Genomic DNA, 20000 nt, shown 5'->3' with positions numbered 1-20000 from the left:
ACCTTTGTGTTTATTTAGCATTTTCAGCACGTTAGACAGGGGAAGAACATCGTTTCATCATATCATATCATTTAATCACATCATTCTTTTGTTTTTTTTCTCCCGAGAAGGACATCATTTCATCATATAATTTTTTGGTTCTATTGATGTATATAAACCTATTGATGTGACAAATAAAGCTGATTCTGATTCTCTGATTCTGATACAAGCAACACATGCATACATGCACATTCGAGTATAGAATAAACCCTGTCCCACACGGTCCACTGATGTTTTAAACATTCATCTATCAATGATCATCTACTAAGCAGACATCTGTCATCCAAACCATCTGTCTCTCTCCCTGTCTGTCTGCCAAGCAGACCACGATGGGAGAGATTTTTTGGTAAAACACACCAGGCTGTGCTGGTGTGCAATTCATTCCCAGTTCATTACATGTCTAAATAGACAGGCAAGACAGGTCAACAAGCTACGGCACTGGTTTTCAACGTAGGGTCCGCGGACCCCCAGGGGTCTTGAGAGGGGATCCAGGGGGTCACTACTGTGGTTAAATGACTGATAGTTAGGAACCAAATAGACCCTTACGGGTCTGTAACTCAGAGAGGGTGCAAACGGGACCAAATGGACCCTTTCGGGTCCATTTGGTTCCATTTGCACACTCTCAGAGTTAATTCATTTATACAGTGTAAGATTGCGGTCCCAGAGATCATATCAAATGGTGGTCTGATTCATATCAAACTGGGGGGTTACTTTTGCTCGAAATTAAAAGGGTTTAAAATGACCGGACCAAGCGACCAATCAGAAGGCCCAACTCACCCAGGTACTTGGGGTTCTGCCATGACGGCTGTGTTGTGTAGTCAAATGGAGCCACTAGTAAGCTGTCAACCTCGTGCACTCTGTATAGACACACACACACACACACACACACACACACACACACACACACACACACACACACACACACACACACACACACACACACACACACACACACACACAGAGACACAAACAAACAAAACCATCATCCATGAGTACCTGCAGAGACTTGGGATTAATGTTGTTCATTTCTAACAAATTGTTGATTTTAGGTTTTTGGAGTAAAGTATAGGGCTGCTCCGATTTTTTGGGGTCCGATCCCGATCACAGTTTTTTTCCTCTCACGATCGGCCGATACCGATCTTGTGCGTAAGGGGAAGAGTCATTTGAAGTGAAAATCGTCCGATTTAAATCGGTGGCTGATTGATAGGAGCAAAAAATAAAAAACAAAAACAAAATAGCAGATCTACAAGCCCACAATTGCATTGTGACATGTTTTGTGCTCGTAGATCTGGTAATTTCCGTATTTCTGCGCAACGCACTTGTACAGTACAACAAAGTAACTTTAAGTGGTTAATCAGGCTAATTGATTTACTAGATTATAAAAAAATGGATTCAAAATGTTTGCACATCAATTTGTTAATATAAAGAAGAAAATAAAGTATACAAATCTTCTCAATTATTCGATTAATCGCAAAAGTAATCAATAGAATAATCGCTAAGAAAACAAGCTAGATAAATCAACAAGATAGTTTCAGCCCTAAATGAGAGCCTTTTACAATGAGACCCTTTCACAAGAGGTAATATCAAATCTCTGTGGGACAGAGACACACATACTGGGTACACAGATTTCCACCACAGTGTAAAATGTTAGGAGGTTTCAATATATTAACACTGCAATCCGTAACTTATTTTAATTAATAAAATGTTTTAACCAATCTGTATGGTAGAGTATGTTAATACTTTATAACTACACCTGCAGTGGTTGGAGGTGGTCTCCTTACTCTAACATTGAGACGTTCACCCCCTGGTGTCTGCAGGACACCTAACGGGTTGACAATAAGCACAATATCTCCCTTGGGCAAGCGGGGATTGGCTCATGAATGAGTGGTAGATGTTTTGGTCTGTCTCCCACTGGGGTTCGATTCCCGGGTAGGACATAAAGCATACGAATTGCAGCTTTTAGGCATACCAAAGTTCACACCATTACGCCTGTGCATTTGTGCGTGGTTCGGTGTACGTGCATGTATGCATGCATAATATTATACTGTACCGGAGCACTCCAATGCAGAGACTGACCACAATGTAGTACAGAGAGTAGAAGACCACCATGCACATCAAGAGGTTCTGCAGGACGACCTGTGAGGAGAGAGGAGAGGACAGGATATGAAGGAGACGACAAACATTTGGGTGAGTCCAGCGAATAATGTGTTTTTTTAAAAAACCTTATAAAGTCAATGCAAGCTTCCACAGAGCGAAAAAGCGTCTTTTATTTATTCGGAACGAGTCAGAATTTTGCGTATATTCGCATAATCGCCGGTGTGTAATGACCTTTATACTTGTACATCATGTAACATACCAGAGTCATGTCCAGAGGGTAAATGGTACATTTATATAGCGCTTTTATCCAAAGCGCTTTACATAGATTGTGCATTACATTCACCCATTCACACACACATTCATACACCGATGGCGGAGGAAACCATGCAAGGCCTGCTCATTGGGAGCAATTAAGGGTTCAGTGTCTTGCTCAAGGGCACTTCGACATTAACTCTGGGGGAGCCCGGGATCAAACTGTAAACCTCGCGGTTGCCATCCAGCCGCTCTACCGGCCACTCTACCCCTGAGCCACTGCCGCCGGGGTGTGCTTTGCTTGTACTTCATGTGACACTGTACTAGTGTCATGACCCCCAGGGGGTACTCACACAACGGAAACAGGAGATAGGCTCCTGAACTATGGGCCACATGGCTCGGGAACCAATGGTTCCCAAGGGCACTTAGGCTGCTTACACAGTAGAATCATCAACACATCAGTTTTGAGGTGTAGAGCACACAGGATTTGTTTTGTTATGTACCCTATATGATCACTTGGATTCAAAACCCATGGTCTCTCACAAGGGAACAAAGATGTACCAAAGGGGGAATACGCCCTGACCAAAAGAGATATTAGACTTAGATATAGCATCTATAAAGGGGGCTATCAAGGGTGAGTGAGAAGATAAAGGCCAGGAGAATGAGCGTGGTTGGTCAGTGCCGTTAATACCGGGGGCTCCCAGCCAGCAAACTTGCACTATGGGTGCAAACACGGGCAATCGGGCAACGATCATGAGGGCGCCCGACGCCTACTGTACCTACGTGGACTCACTAAAGAAAGATGCAGGGGTGTAAAGTACTGGCGAACTGGACAGTTTTATGGAGGATCGAGAGACACCACTGGAGGGCTTGTCCTAGGACAGCTATTCTGCTACACCAGCATAATTCAATGGAATGTCAGTTGTCTCAGATGTTTGACAATCAAAAAAAACTAAAAATGAGGCCTTCACCAGCAATTCATTACTTTAACTGAATCTATTAATAGTCTCTTGTTGACTTAAAATAATAATAATATCTCAGAGAATCTTTTGTTTTTACTTCACGATACATCCCAGGATGTCAACTAATGATCCACTTATGCAAGTGAGAAGTGAGAGAAATCCTCACAAAATGATCTATTTATTTATTTCTGCCAACAAGCATCAATGCTGTGATGTTGCCTCCTGTCCCATTAGTGGCGGAAAACCTGCCTAAAAATACTTGCCGTAAATTCTCCTTTAACAGGAGACGCTGGCAGTTTGACACATGTAAGCCATCCGTTGTTAGATCATTGCCCCATTAGTGAGGAGACATTGCCCCATTAGTGAGGAGAAATCTTTCTGTGTTTTGATGGATGCTCAGCTGTTGTGTATGAGCTGTGTCCCAAAGTTACCCCTGCCAGCTCGCTCCCTTGTCTCCTCCCCTCTCGCTTCCTGCATGCATCTCTTTAAAGTTACTTTCGACTTGTAGCCAGGGAGCAAAGGAAAAGAGTGCTTGAATTGAATTTGAATTTCTGTGGATGGCCCCCATTCTCAAGCTCAGCTCACATGAATCAGGAAATGTCGTTGTTGCCAATAGCATATCCATTCTTATCACGCTGTATTGCATTATTATTTTCCATCTCCCCCTCTCTCTGTCCCACTGTCGCTAAATGCTTGTTCAGGGACGTAAACATTGGGTCTCTGCTGCTCGGGTGCATTTCTCCTTTCCGACATGTCGCCTTTCCGACGTTGACGAACCCTATACCTAACCCTAACCCTAACCCTAACCGCACGCGGAAGCCACTAGTCGGAGTGGTGAGATGTCGGAATGGAGAGTGAACACCCTGCTGCTCTATATGGAAAGTGTCTTGAGAAACCGTGTTGTGATTTGGCACTATAATTGAATTGAATTGAACTGAATTGAATTGAATTTATTGTCAAAACAGTAACAATCCACATGTATAGTAATCTGATTAGAGTACTTTTGTACTGTATTGTGAAACTGTGTCTTCTTGTCTGTAGTAGATGTCTAAAACACAATGGAACCTAACAGGCTCTATTCACAGCAGCCATATTATGAAGACATTCACAGGTGTTACCAATTATACTAATGAAGGCTCTGTTCCATTCTGGTCAAACAGAGTCAGGGTGCTGATGTTGTGCATGTTGGCTCACTGGAAACACTCTGCTACACCAGTGGGTCTAAAGTTGGGGTCCAGGGACCCTCATGGGCTTCCAAATGGCCCCTTACAGATGTGTAACTCTGAGAGTGTACAAATGGAACCAAATGGACCCGTAAGGGTCCATTTGGTTCCATTTGTACACTCTCAGAGTTATGGGGGGCGTGGAAACCACTGTGCTACACTTAATGGAACAGAGCCTTCATTAGTATCATTGGTAACACCTGTGAAGGAAGTGATAATATGTCTGCTGTCCAGAAAGCCATGAGGAAGTGGGTGTGTCTGAAAGCAGGAAAGAGGCTGAGCTGTTGTTAATGCCCTCAGAAAGTTACAGTAAAGAAACACCTTAGTTAGCTAACCTTCCAACTGGCGTTGAAAGCCATGGGCATGTCATTATAGGTGAAATGGGAAAGATTCAGAAATCTTGTTTTCAGAAATATTTGTCATTTTCAAAATATAGAAACTAGCACTGTATTTCGACCATCGGCTATTGCCGCTAAAAGAGTTAAAGGCTTATGTGGTTAATAATAACAATGAGCTGCAACAACATAAGCTTCGTAGCTGTAGTGAATGTCTAAAACACAATGGAACCTCATTTGGAACCTAATTTGGCACAGTATTTGAGTAAATATTCTTAGTTACTTTACACCACTGCAAAGTAATTACATCTCTCTCAGCTTCTCAGAGTCACTGGCTGATCCACGGGTAAGCTGTCCCGTCCGGGACATCAAATATCTACTCTACAATAGCCTTCTACGTTCTACACACAACGTCCTTACCCAGGTGTCACTGGGAGCGGTCTTGAGGGAGAGGGGCCCATGGCGTTTTATGAGGGCGAATCCAAAACAACGGCAGCAGTAGTCCAACAACATGAATGGCTGCTAAAACAATACATGAGTAGCCCTTCTGTGTGTGTGAACAGAGATGGAATGGAACAACAGAGAGTGTGTGTGTGTGTGTGTGTGTGTGTGTGTGTGTGTGTGTGTGTGTGTGTGTGTGTGTGTGTGTGTGTGTGTGTGTGTGTGTGTGTGTGTGTGTGTGTGTGTGTGTGTGTGTGTGTGTGTGTGTGTGTGTGTGTGTGTGTGGCTACGGCCAGGATTAGTGGGAATGGGATTACTACTATAACAAGTAAATCCCAGAGAGGGGATAATATATGCCTATGCAGGTGAACCGATCTGACTCTGACAGACTTGTTCTATTCCGTCTCTGTTCAGACCAGAAATACTATGAAAGGTGGCAAGGAAAGGATGTAGTTTTTTTTATCGTCCAATTTTACAGACTATATTTCTCCATCAATTTCTTCCCTTCTCCATTTCTACCTAGCCTGGCGCAGATTCGTCTGGTCCCAGGCTAATTTCTACCTACCTTCCAAGCTTTTATCACATTCTTTAACACTGGCATGACTGAGGTTTCATTATCCAACACACAGCCTGCAAAACGGTCATTTTGAACAAGAAATCAAGCTCTCCTATTCGTTACTGTCTCACCTCTGTGCTCCAGACTAGCTGACACCTTCTCATCCACACAGTGGGGGGTTCCATTGTCTTCTAAATAGCCATTAACATCTCAATTGCACTCTGCGCAGTCAGTGAGCCCACATAATGTTGTTGTTGTAGGCAGGCACAAACATTATAAAATTAGGCTAACTTGTAATGGTAACTGCAGATTCTGTATGTAAAATCTTTATTTAAAAAAAAGCGTATAAAACAGCGCGATCTGTAGCGTCACACATTAAACATATGAACCACTGAAGCCACTGTCTAATTACGTGACTCCAGGGTTAGGGTTAGGGTTAGATTACGTGATCTCCATTGTGCAAAACACATGGATATCTCTTGACAAACCAATATTATATTATATAATATTCACATTATTGTCTGAGCGTAAAGCTCTCATTCTATCAGCTGTTCACGCTGATGAGAAAGCGTCTCCTCTCCTGTCCCTCTCATCTCCTTGTCAGCGTAACAAGTGAACACATCGCTATATGTTCCACAAATGTGCTCATTCCTGCGCTAAATATCTGATCTAAAAACATAAAACAATCGCTGCCTGACGAGCCATCTGCTTGTAGATCACATATGTTGGCACAGCATTTTAAAACAGCGCGATCCAGTAGCAAACACTCTGTACACTGCAGTGAAAGGGTTGCCAAATTTTGCGAGAAAAATAAGCAGTCAGGTCTATGAAAATGTTACTGCATGCATTGTGCCCGAAGAAAACAGTGAGGCATGAAACCATTGCATTGTAAATGGGGTTTATATCCGAGGCAAATTTGCAACCCCAGTCCCTGGTTAGACCTTTCTATATAAATATTTACCTAATAAAAATTATCTACAAAAGGACATGCATGAAGCTCTAATCTAAACAAGTATGAAAAGATATTTATATCTGCAAAGTAACTAGTAGCCTAACTAAAGTTTTCAAATAATTGTAGTGGAGTAAAAGTGTAGATTTGCCTCTGAGTTGTAGTGGAGTAGAAAAGTATTACCATTATAATGTAATTATATATATCATTATAATAATAATAATAATAGAAAGACGCCCAAAGTCGCTTATAATAAGCAGACATGGCAACATAGAATAGTTGCGCAGCAGCGAGTCTGCTGTCTACGGGCCGCTCTGTGGGGGGTCTCGAGCATAGAGGTATAATATAACTAGAGGGCGGATTGCCCCGCCCCCAGCTATCATTTCAATGAATTTGCTCACTGGCGTTTTGAAGCACCCGGAAGCCTGCCGGAAGTAGAATTATTGAGTCGTTTTTGGCAAGCCCCCAGAGCCGCTGAGAAATCTTGAAGCCGCCACCCCAGTGGCCAAAGCTGGAACTGCAGGCGGGGAGAAATACATGCGCGAGCAAAACATACTGATATATATTTATATATATAGATATAAATATGTAAACATATTATACATAAATACATATGCATTTACATATACATAGGCATCTCCAGTGAATTTCATAAATATCTCGCGTTCAATCCTTGACACACGGGCTGCCGTAGAACGCAAAAATGACACTAGTGCGCATGCTCATAACTCTACGTGTGGTCAAAATCGAACCAATAATTCTACTTCCGGCAGTCTTCCGGGTGCTTCAAAACGCCACTGTGCACATTCATTGAAATGATAGCTGGGGGCGGGGCAATCCGCCCTCTAGTTATATTATACCTCTATGGTTTTTGGACACACCGTAGATTTATGAGCATGCGCAGTAGTGTCCTTTTTGCGTTCTACGGCAGCCCGTGTGTCAAGGATTGAACGCGAGATATTTATGAAATTCACTGGAGATGCCTATGTATATGTAAATGCATATGTATTTATGTATAATATGTTTACATATTTATATCTATATATATAAATATATATCAGTATGTTTTGCTCGCGCATGTATTTCTCCCCGCCTGCAGTTCCAGCTTTGGCCACTGCGGTGGCGGCTTCAAGATTTCTCAGCGGTTCTGGGGGCTTGGTCTCGAGGTGTAAAGTGCTCTAGGGAGGGGGAGAGAGGGGGAGAGCGATCAATTTAGCCGAAATAAAACGGCTGGGATGGGATACATGGTATGTATTTCATATTTATAATGAGTTAAAAAAAAAAAAAAAAACGGAGATGGAACATATATTTAGGAAAAGTCATGAAAGGGGAACTTTCTCAGAGCTTCCTGAGAGAAGTTAAGCCACTTTCAATTCTCAAAATCGGTCCCATTGATTGCTTAGTCACGGAAGTGTTAATACTTTGTAGGCCTACAGTTCAGTTCCTCAACTTGCACTAATTTGTTCACTTTCATCTCAAGGGAAAAGCCAAACACTAAAATAATTGTCAAATACATTTTAGTTTGACATCATTTGGCCACTAGATGGTAGCATAGCCATATTAGTGCATAAGTATCGACCAAGGGCCTTGGTTGTAGAACCAGTAGAGCAGTGGTTCTCAAAATGGGGACCGGGGACCCCCAGAGGTCCTTGAGGGGGTTCCAGAGGGTCCCCATCAAAATGAGAAGCAAGTTAAGCACTTTATTCAACTATTTTATTCTTCAGCTATTTGAAAATAACCGATCTACAAGCTCACAATGCGTCGCGTGTGACCCTTTGTGAGCTTGTAGATCAGCTAATTTAAAAAAAAGGTTTTATATTTGAATTTAGAAATTACAACAGCTTATAGTTTTGAAAAGAAAAAAAATCTTCTCTCATGGCTGATCCTATGCAATTTCAAGGTCCCTGACATGAAAATGTTTGAAAACCACTTCAGTAGAGAGGCCAGAGGAATTAGATATGTCTCATGAATACACAGGGCAGCTCCTGATTAGCCCATCCCCCCTCATAGGCAATGAATTGGTCTGTTGGTTCGGTTTAAGTCAACCAAGGCTTCGTTAGTCCAGTCAAGTCCAGTATCTTTTTTAATTAAAACACAATGTGCTTCACATGAAAAAACAACAACAAAGCAATGTAGAAATACAAACAGGAACAGTAAGCCCCAAAGTACGCCTGGATAGACAATGTCCTACAAACAACACCTAGAAGAAGTGAGGCCAAAGTGACATCAAGGGTCTCACTTATCCATCACCTCGCTGGTACGACCTGGGGAGCCTCAAAGTCGCACACTCCGGCTCCATATGGAGCAATTTAATTGACGTTTCGGCCCTTAGGCCCATGGTAAGAAGGTTGATTCTGCCATTAACAATGCCCTCCGGATCATAACTGGCTGCCTGAAGCCCACCCCTATGTCCTATAGTGGGAATTACCCCGGCCGTCCTCCGACAATATGAGGCTGCCACCCTCACCCTAGTAGTCCATGAGCCAGAGCCCCAGAATTGAGCAATGATTATCGAAAGAGTGGGCAAAACCATACCTATATTAAATTGTTTATAGGGTCAATATAAGTAAATAAATATGATAACCTTTCCACAGGAGCAGCTTTTTCATATTTATCACACATTTTGTTATTTTCCCCATACGTACATGACAGGTGAAAAAATTACAACATTTAAGTTATCATAATGAAACTTCCCCAGTTGATTACTTACATAAAGACAATGATTTATCGTATTACAAGTTTTCTGAAATTGTATATTTAAATATGCAAATTGGGCATTTAGTCCATGAGCCAGAGCCCCAAAATTGAGCCAGATATTGAATATTCCCTCGTTAAAAACCTTTGACTCCAACATCTTAACAAAATGAAATAAGAATGTTGACTCTGGCTTTGTCCAATGTTCCAATGTTGATTCTGGAAAGTTATGCAAATTCGGGCATATTTTCCTAATTTGCATATTTAAATATACAATTTCAGAAAACTTGTAATACGATAAATCATTGTCTTCATGTAAGTAATCAACTGGGGAAGTTTCATTGTGATAACTATTTTTAAAATGTTGTCATTTTTTCACCTGTCATGTACGTATGGGGAAAATAACAAAATGTGTGATAAATATGAAAAAGCTGGTCCTGTGGAAAGGTTATCATACATTTATTTACTTATATTGACCCTATAAACAATTTAATATAGGTATGGTTTTGCCCACTCTTTCGATAATGAAATCTTGTCTGGCTCATGGACTATAGCAAGCAAAGCCCAGAAGCATGACTGGAACATCCAGCATGACATTACAACAAAAACATTGCACCCAAGCAGGCCCTACAATATAAGCTATAAGGCAACACAACAACACATGGCTGGCGACATCCTGGAAGCAGGAGTTGGCCGGGCCCACGCGTATCCATCCTTAAAATACGGCACCCGGGAGATGGCGATGGCGACGAAGGAGAAGACATATACCATGATCTACCATGCTGGCAATGGACTGGGGTCGGCTGCTTCAAAACGTCTATTATATGAAGAAGTACATATAGGGGCCTTCTTCATAGACAAGGGCGCCGATACTGTGGGTGTTTCGGGGCTAAAGCACCCAGGAGAAATGACAAGCACCCATCACAAACTCATCACAAAAAAGAGAACGGAAAAAAAAACTCTGACATCTGCACTTCATGGAGTACATTTTTTGTACCAAACCGAATAGGCTCTATGCACAGCAGCCATATTGGGAATGAACTGAGCCCCTTCCTTACTTCCTTCACAGCTGTTACCAATGATACTAATTAAGGCTCTGTTCCATTTAGTGTGGCATAGTGGTTGTCTTATTTTCAAGGACCCCGTAAGGGTCCATTTGGTTCCATTTGTACACTCTCAGAGTTACACACCCACCATAAGGGGCCATTTGGGAACCAAAATGGAGTGTTTCTAGTGAGCCAACATGCACGATATCAGCACCCTGACCAGAATGGAACAGAGCCTTCATTAGTATCATTGGTAACACCTGTGAAGGAAGTAAGAAGAGGCCCAATTTCTTTCCAATATGGCTGCTGTGCATAGAGCCTATTAACCGCATTAAAGTAAAAAAAAAGAAAGAAAAAAGGTATCAAAATTGCTCGGACATACTGTAAATCGGCGCACCTGTTCATAGACTAGGTGTATTACACACCTTCGGATGGCCTCTTCCAACTGGGACCAGAGATGAGGGTGTGGCTGCACAACGCTGAGTTGGATATCTGATGATGATATACAGGAAAGCAGAGAACCCTGTTCTGACATTTGCAAGAGACAGCTGGAGAAAAGCCCATCAGATTTAACACAAATCCCCATTGTACCAAAGGATCGTCAATATAGTAGCTATAGAATAGGAAACTGAAAATCTATCCAATAAAATGGAATCTATCATGTGGGAAAAGTGGGCGAGGGTAGGTTTCAGGGATTTATTTTTCCTCAGAAATGTCTACCAGTCAGTAACGTTCAACGGCCAGACTCTACATTTTAATCACGTGTGAGAAGGGAAACAAAATGGTACATAGTCCACACAGTACATGTTGATTGAATGAACAGTAGGGGTGTATTGCGACACCATCGCAACACCGCTGTATGTAAGAATACAGAAAATAGGGCTTAAGCGGATCAATTCGTACATACTGCAGAATCAACATAGTGATTCGTTGACAAAGCCAAAGTGTTTATGTGTGTTCCATAGAGAGATAGTTTTCTCCCCGCAGGAAGTGATGGAGATGTTGCTGAACGGTGACGACAGTCCAACATGTCCATAATTACCCGAGAAACTCCAAATACAACTCTGTAGCGTCACAGCCTACGTGTGTATGCATCTGTGTGTGTGTGTGTGTGAGTGTGTGTGTGTGTGTGTGTGTGTGTGTGTGTGTGTGTGTGTGTGTGTGTGTGTGTGTGTGTGTGTGTGTGTGTGTGTGTGTGTGTGTGTGTGCAGTATGTGTCTGTGTCTGTGCATACAGATGGACAGCTCAGCTTATATTGCCACGGCAACCTGCATCATTGTTACCATGGTGACCGGGAGCTGGAGAGGCGGGGCGAGGGCAGGGGCAGGCATCAGCATCACAACTTACCCCCCCCCCCCCCCCTTCTCTGTCTCTCTGTCTCTGTCTCTGTCTCTGTCTCTGTCTCTCTCTCTCTCTCTCTCTCTCTCTCTCTCTCTCTCTCTCTCTCTCTCTCTCTCTCTCTCTCTCTCTCTCTCTCTCTCTCTCTCTCTCTCTCTCTCTCTCTCTCTCTCTCTCTCTCTCTCTCTCTCCCCCTCCCCCTCTCTCTCTCTCCCTCTCCATGTGTGTGTGTGTGTGTGTGTGTGTGTGTGTGTGTGTGTGTGTGTGTGTGTGTGTGTGTGTGTGTGTGTGTGTGTGTGTGTGCGCGTGCGTGTGTGTGCGCGTGCGTGTGCGTGTATGTACGCGTGTGTGTGTGTGCGCGTGTCTGTGTGTGTGCACACGTGTGTGTGTGTGTGTGTGTGTGTGTGTGTGTGTGTGTGTGTGTGTGTGTGTGTGTATGTACGTGTGTGTACGCGTGTCTGTGTGTGTGTGTGTGTGTGTGTGTGAGACAGACATCTACTGATGACTATCTCTGTTTTATCTCCTTCCTTCCTTCACACCCTAATTGTCCTGATAACTCTCACCAAAGCCTTAAGGAGACGTGGGAAATATTTTAAGAACACATTTTGGCTTTTGCTCTGAGAATGTTTCTTCTCTGTCTGCATCTTTCCTTTGTGATGTGAACCTGTCATCTGTATCTCTAACCTGCCATCCCTCACTTCTCTTCTCTGTTCTGCTCTTCTCTTCTCTGTCTCTCTCAGTGAAGAAAGACTTGTTTGTGTGTCCGTCCTTTTGTAGTGCAGTAGGGTGTGTGTGTGTGTGTGTGTGTGTGTGTGTGTGTGTGTGTGTGTGTGTGTGTGTGTGTGTGTGTGTGTGTGTGTGTGTGTTCACTTAACAACGTGGATACTCAGACGCGCTATTCAATCAACTCAAAATAGATGAGAGCCTAGTTCTCTTGCTCTCTATCCACCATATGTAGCCCCCCCCCCACACACACACCTTAAATAACCCCGAAAAATGATGCTTTTAGTTGATTTGATTTTGCACACTGCCTGACTTGTACAGTACAAAATAATAACTTTATCGGGTCACCAAGACCTTCTTCAAACATCAAAAGATACCACTTGAATCCCAGCAGAAAATAGCAGATCTTCAAGCTTACGACGCGTTGCATTCGCGACTTGTAGATATGCTATTTTCAGCAAAAACAAAAAAAGAGAGCAGTGTGAGAGCCCTGTATGGACTCCGCTCAACATTGCACAGTATATGCGATTTCATACTGTGCAAGTGGGGCTGTGTGTGGTGGGTGCTTTCATTGATTTTGATTAATCATTGTGTGCTTCACCTCCTACACACCAGGTCACAAAGACACTTTCACCCGTTGTGCGAAAGTTCTGCAACAGTTGATTTGATCTGGTATACTAAATATGGAAGACTAGTAGATCTAGTACTAGATGTAATAGTAAATCTGGTACATTTAGTACTACATACAGTATAGTGGGCCAGTAGTATACTGTATACTAGTATACTAAATACAAAAGTGGCAACTTACTTAAATTAGTAGATCTAGTATACAAGTTTTGGTAACACACACACACACACACACACACACACACACACGCACGCACTCTTAGTTGACAGCACGGTGGCCGTGGTGTCAACAGCTGTCTTTTCACTGTAGCATATCAGCCCTTAACAGCAGGTGTGTGGGCATGCGAGTACGTATGTATACGCGCATGTGTGACAAAATGACATCTCCATTGTTATAGTTGCTAATGAGTTTGTCAGCAGGACCTATGATATAAATGGCAGTGTTTTGGAGAGAATTAAGTCACACAATAGAATTTCCATAGCAGTTTAGGTGGATTTTAAAGGCACTTTTTAACTGTGCTGCCACGAGATAAGCCATACCACCCCCACCACATGCACGCACGCACACACACACACACACACACACACACACACACACACACACACACACACACACACACACACACACACACACACACACGCACACACACACGCACACACACACGCACACACACACACACACACACACACACACACGCACACACACACAAGCACACACGCACACACGCACGCACGCACGCACAGTTTTCTAGTCGACGTTGACGTCCAGTCAATCTGTCATTGTTCTTGACATTGATGTGACAGGAAAGACTGGCAGATGTTTCAGTCAGTCAGAGGCACAGATTCTAGGTCTGGGTCCAAACCTGGCAGGATAGACAGATTGATTTATTGTTTGATCCCACGGATGAAATCTGGATGTCAAGAAGGCAGTACAGCAGACAGCAAAGGGCATATAGCTGCAGGATAACTAATAGAGCAGGGGTCTTCAACAGGGGGTCCGGGACCCCTATGGGGTCCTCAGAGCTACTATAGGGGGTCCGCCAAATCTTTGTGTGAGACGATTCTTTTTTTTTTACATCAACCACTTGAACCCTAGCATCCTTATTCTGAGGGGAACATTAGCCAAAAATAGCAGATGCTAGCCCATGTGGGCTCATCACGACGCGATAACAAGCTTGTAGATTTGCTATTTTCGCTATATATATGATTTTTTAAATAATCGTTCATTAATCGTATTCGAGGCAAAAGTTTGAAATAATCCTGATATTGATTTGAAGTCATATAGTCCAGCCCTACAAGTAATTATAATCATGGTCGAGGGAGTGACCAATAGCTCATGTGTTGAATGTCAACCGCTTGTTTTCACATGCCTCGCAGCTATGGCCAACTAAACCAAAATGTGAAATACTCACCGGCGATTATTTTATCGAAACTATTCATATAGTTGATGCCTCATTTGACAGACGTCAATGCCTTTATTCGCACCGCGGAAGCTCGAAAACATCGGCCTCGTTTTTGTCGATTTTTCGCCGTGTAATATTTGCGTCCTATATGTGGATGGACTTAAGACACAAGCAACAGTTTTAAAAAGTATATTTTAGAGCAAAATGTATCACATTAATAGAAAAATCACCGATCTGTAAGTAATACATTATACTCCATTCTATATCGGAGTCAACAAGCTCACATCGTGACACGCTGTGACGCGTTGTGATCGGCTATTTTCGGCACGTGATTCCATCGTGCAACAAAGCCTGAATCATCCCACTGAGTGAGCCGACTCACAAGCACCCTCTTGAATCAGTTCAAGTGCCGTTGTTTTCAACCACAGGCAGTCTGTAAAACCGACCGTTTGAACTCTGAAACACAGCAACACAGAGCGGAGGCACGCAAGGGCACGGAGAAAACGACTGCGGCTCCCACGTTCAAACTCAATTTGACGTCCTCTGAAACCAATTCAATGTTCATTTGGGATCATTGGAAGGACGTAACTTCACATGCTTGTCACGGCAAAAGCTGGCCTGCGGCACCATGATGCACTCAGGCTGAGTAGAGTGTACAGATAATGGGAGAGCGAGAGAGAGAGAGAGAGAGAGAAGAGAGAGAGAGAGAGAGAGAGAGAGAGAGAGAGAGAGAGAGAGAGAGAGAGAGAGAGAGAGAGAGAGAGAGAGGGGTGCATAACAGAGAGAAAGTACAACAGATTGAAGGAATGACAGCCACTCAGAATTAATAACGACATAGCTGATTTAACAGCATGGTGACCCGGCAGGGGCAACACGATTACTGTTGTAGTGGTGTGCGTGTGTGTGTGTGTGTGTGTGTGTGTGTGTGTGTGTGTGTGTGTGTGTGTGTGTGTGTGTGTGTGTGTGTGTGTGTGTGTGTGTGTGTGTGTGTGTGTGTGTGTGTGTGTGTGTGTGTGTGTGTGTGTGTGTATTACTATACTTGCGAGGAACAAGTATAGTAGAATTTTAAGAAATATAAATTGTGAGGACTGTTTTCCTGGTCCTCATAAGACAAATGGTTGTTTTATAGTTAAAAAAAAACAACATTTTTTAGAGATACGTTTACAATTAGAAAAACATTCAGGTCAGGATTAGACATTTAGGTGTCTTAGAGGTTAGGTTTAGGGATTGGAATTAGAGTTAAACATCCAATCCAATCCAATCCAATCCACTTTATTTATATAGCACGTTTCACAACCAGGGTTTACAAAGTGCTGTACAGGAAATCATGCAAAATACACTGTTAAAATATGCTAAGACACAAAAAACACTATATATAAACATGATTTATACTAAGTTGCGCGCCAGAGTCATGCACCGAAAAATATCTATAAGCTCACAACACGTCGCAGCGCGACGCGTTGTGGGCTTGTAGATCTGCTGTTTTTCGGCTTTAGACTTACGGTTAAAAATGTATTATTATTTTTAAATGGCATTCATAACATGGCTGTCCTAAAGTGTTGATGTCCTCACAAGTATAGTAATACAAACCTGTGTGTGTGTGTGTGTGTGCGTGCGTGCGTGCGTGCGTGCGTGCGTGCGTGCGTGCGTGTGTGCGTGCGTGCGTGTGCGTGTCTTTAGGGGGGTGCGTTCGTCACAGCTGTCGTGCATCAGATGCAGACACTCACGCAAAGACACAGTGTTGTACATCATGATGCGTTCAAGATGCACTGCTGTAGGCAGCAAATTAAAGAGGAGAGACAGAGCAGAGCAGAGAGACAGAACCGAGAATGGAAGAAAGAAGGACGGAAGTAAGAAAGAGAGAAAGAAAGAAACTGAAAAAATGACCCAAGAGATGAGCCGACTATAAACAGTGAGACATCAGAAAGGAAAACAAACTAATTTAAACCATTTCCTTACTCCTTCCCAAGCCTAAAATTACCCACGGGTCATTACCAAGTCCTTATCTGTCCATCGTTCCTAGACCCCAATTTAAGACAACAACATTCTTACAAGACTGTCTCTCCTCTCCTGTTGATTACAGTTTACAAATAGTTGTACGGCTGACAGACACTGTTGTTATCCAGAGTGATTTGCAGAGAATGCATCAACACATTTTGTATACGTGGTACCACTGATAAACTTCCAGTACAGCACCACTCTCTCTCTCTCTCTCTCTCTCTCTCTCTCTCTCTCTCTCTCTCTCTCTCTCCACAAGTATTTTAATACTGCCAAAGCATTAATAACGTATCTGATGAAACAAAAAATATAACATATCATAACAAACAATAGAAAAACAAAAAAGCATGTTAATGCTATACTTTGCTGCCAACCTTGTACATTCATCTTTCTCACCTATGCTCTATGCACAGCAGCCATATTGGAAAGACATTGGGCCTCTTCTTACTTCCTTCACAGGTGTTACCTATGATACTAATGAAGGCTCTGTTCCATTCTGGTCAGGGTGCTGATATTGTGCATGTTGGCTCACTAGAAACACTCCATTTTGGTTCCCAAATGGCCCCTTATGGTGGGTGTGTAACTCTCAGAGTTATGGGGGTCCTTGAAAATAAGACAACCACTATGCCACACTAAATGGAACAGAGACATAATTAGTATTATTGGTAACACCTGTAAAGGAAGTAAGGAAGGGGTCCAATTCATTCCCAATATGGGTGCTGTGCATAGAGCATATTAAGGGTCTGTCTGGGCAGAGTCAAAATGTGTCTGTGTTTCTTGTTATATTTGTGAATTTGAGGCGGCATTCTGTTCAAATATCTTTTCATTTGTCAAATTATGTTCAAGGAGTGGAGTTCTGTCTCCTTGAGCAGTGAGGACACAGCCGGCTGTCTGACCAGCCAAGCCTTATGTGTGTCTGTCTTTTCTCGGTGGCAAGGCTGAGTTCACCGAGGCTGGACATTGTGAAGGTCTTTCTCTGTTTGTTCTCATTCACTGTGGTTAGACTCTGTCGCTGTTGGGTGGAAACCTTGTGTATTCAAAACCAAAACCGTTACTTTTCAGAAAATGGAAAAAAGAAACTGTGTTCCAATGGAGTCAATATAGTTATTATGTATAGGCACGGGCTCGTTTTTATACTTTTAATTGGTTAAATAAAACCCACAGACTTAACCACTTTCAACTTGGCGGGCACAATTTGGTACATTTTCTAAATCTTAAAAAAAGAAAATAATTGTGACGCTATGCATTGTGCTAAGCTTGTAGATTCTGTGCAACACTGTATGATGAAGTTTAAAAAAGGGCATTCATTTATGGGGAGGAATAAACAAACAAACATGATGAAACAAAGATGAAATATGGAGATAGGTTTCTGCATGACAGTGACAATATTCTGCCACAGTGAAAATTATAGTAACTGTCGTGGAATTCTTGATCAATCGGTCTCATCAATTGATATCATGTGGAGAAGTACAATAACCCTCATCTGGGTGGTAACGAAGTTCTGCCGACGACCACAGGGATCAGATCATAGTTACAGCATACTCTAGCTGCTGCAAGGACAAGCTGAACCATAACAAGACAGGCTGTTCCAAAACAATCGCTATCAGGCCTGTGAAGCGGGAAATCTTGGCTCTTACAAGCTGCAAAATATCGTATGATATCATAAAGCACAAAGATGAACAACGCACAGTACTAGAAGTGATGGTTGGATATAAACAACCATATTTTTTACCACAATAGGCTCTATGCACAGCAGCCATTTTGGAGAAAAATTGGGCCTCTTCTTACTTCCTTCACAGGTGTTACGAATGATACTAATGAAGGCTCTGTTTCATTCTGGTCAAACAGAGTCAGGGTGCTGATATTGTGCATGTTGGCTCACTAGAAACACTAGTGGGTCTCAAAGTGTGGTCCAGGGACCCTCATGGTTCCTTGAGAGGGTGTAACTCTGAGAGTGTACAAATGGAACCAAATGGACCCTCCCGGGTCCATTTGGTTCCCTTTGTACACTCTCAGAGTTATGGGGGTCCTTGAAATTAAAAGGTCTGAGAACCACTGTGCTACACTAAATGGAACAGAGCCTTCATTAGTGTCATTGGTAACACCTGTGAAGGAAGCAAGGAAGGGGCCCAATTTCTGTCCAATATGGCTGCTGTGCATAGAGCCAATTCTTCCTCATAGTCATGCAGGGTGAAGGCATAAAACTAAAGTTTACTGTAGAAGAAACATCAAGCTGCAGCTTTGTACACAGCATGGCTCAAAAAGTACCTCAAGGCCCTATACGCGTCCAACCCTCTTTACTGACCTGTGTACTCCTGTGTTCTCCTAGAGTACTAACCCCTCGAAAAGCAATCTGAAAGACCTCTTTTAGTGTCTCTTACAGTGTCTTTTAGTAATTCTCAAACTACTATGCACATATATTACATCTGCTGCTATTCAACTGCCTCATCCCACTCTTTTAGGCACACACCTACAGTGTATATCTATTATTACATCTACTGCAATTTACACTGACTAATCCCAACCATGGACCTTATGTAAAAATAATTCATGCACTACCTACTGTACATTGATATCTGAGCCGTTTCTTTCTTTCTGTCTCTCTCTCAAACTTTCTTGAAACAGTAGTGACGGAGCGTACGACAAATAATTTCACCCACATTTCTACACCTGTGATGTGACACTAAGTTTTAGTTTTGTTTGACACACTTGTTTGAGTGTTGACAGCAGGCCTGGAATTTTGTCATTTCAGTGGCAAGACCAATTTAATAGCCTTTGGTGTTTTGAGAGCACAAAGGTCAAATGCCTGGGCAGGAAGGCCATACATAAAACAAGATTTTAGTCCATTGAAATAATTAATTTAATTAATGGTTAAGGATTACATTTAATATGTAGACTATCTGCAGTGAACAAAAACATTATGGTATTTACAATCTGATCCATGCTTAGCCCTGCACTAATCAAAGTCACTGGATTGGTTTAAAGATGGGGACTCAGGGGAGTTAAGAATTCAGAATCTCAACAAAAGACACTGGAAAGAAAGAGACACTGGTGTCTACATATTGACAAGAAAGAGAAGGTGGCACAGTCAGCTGGGCCATTAAGGCCACTGTGGCCTCAGGGCATGACATTTTTTTGAGGGGCACAAGGCCAAACCGAGGGGTAACGACGGCCATGGCCTTCGTGGCCTCCCTGAAATTCCTGCCCTGGTTGACTTAAAGTGTAGACCAGTCTGTCTGTATGAAACCAGCTGTTCTATGGTCTCCAGGAACAACTGGTAGCAGCAGCAGCAGCAGCAGCAGGGGTTATTATTTGTG

General features: G+C 42.7%; 1 protein-coding gene across 1 annotated transcript in view; it reads right to left on the bottom strand.

Moving 5' to 3' along the window:
- Positions 1-5421, bottom strand: part of tmem244 (transmembrane protein 244) — a gene marked incomplete at both ends in the record, with an annotated part of 7576 nt that extends 2155 nt beyond the window's left edge. The window contains 3 exons of the mRNA XM_084081735.1: positions 817-896; positions 2090-2175; positions 5329-5421. Of these exons, the coding sequence (XP_083937861.1) occupies positions 817-896; positions 2090-2175; positions 5329-5421 (259 nt within the window). The remainder of the gene's footprint in view (positions 1-816; positions 897-2089; positions 2176-5328) is intronic.
- Positions 5422-20000: the final 14579 nt, after the last annotated feature.

Source organism: Gymnoscopelus microlampas, assembly GCF_963454915.1.
Source record: "Gymnoscopelus microlampas genome assembly, chromosome: 16".
NCBI lineage: Eukaryota > Metazoa > Chordata > Actinopteri > Myctophiformes > Myctophidae > Gymnoscopelus > Gymnoscopelus microlampas.
This window is presented reverse-complemented; position numbering and strand designations above follow the sequence as displayed.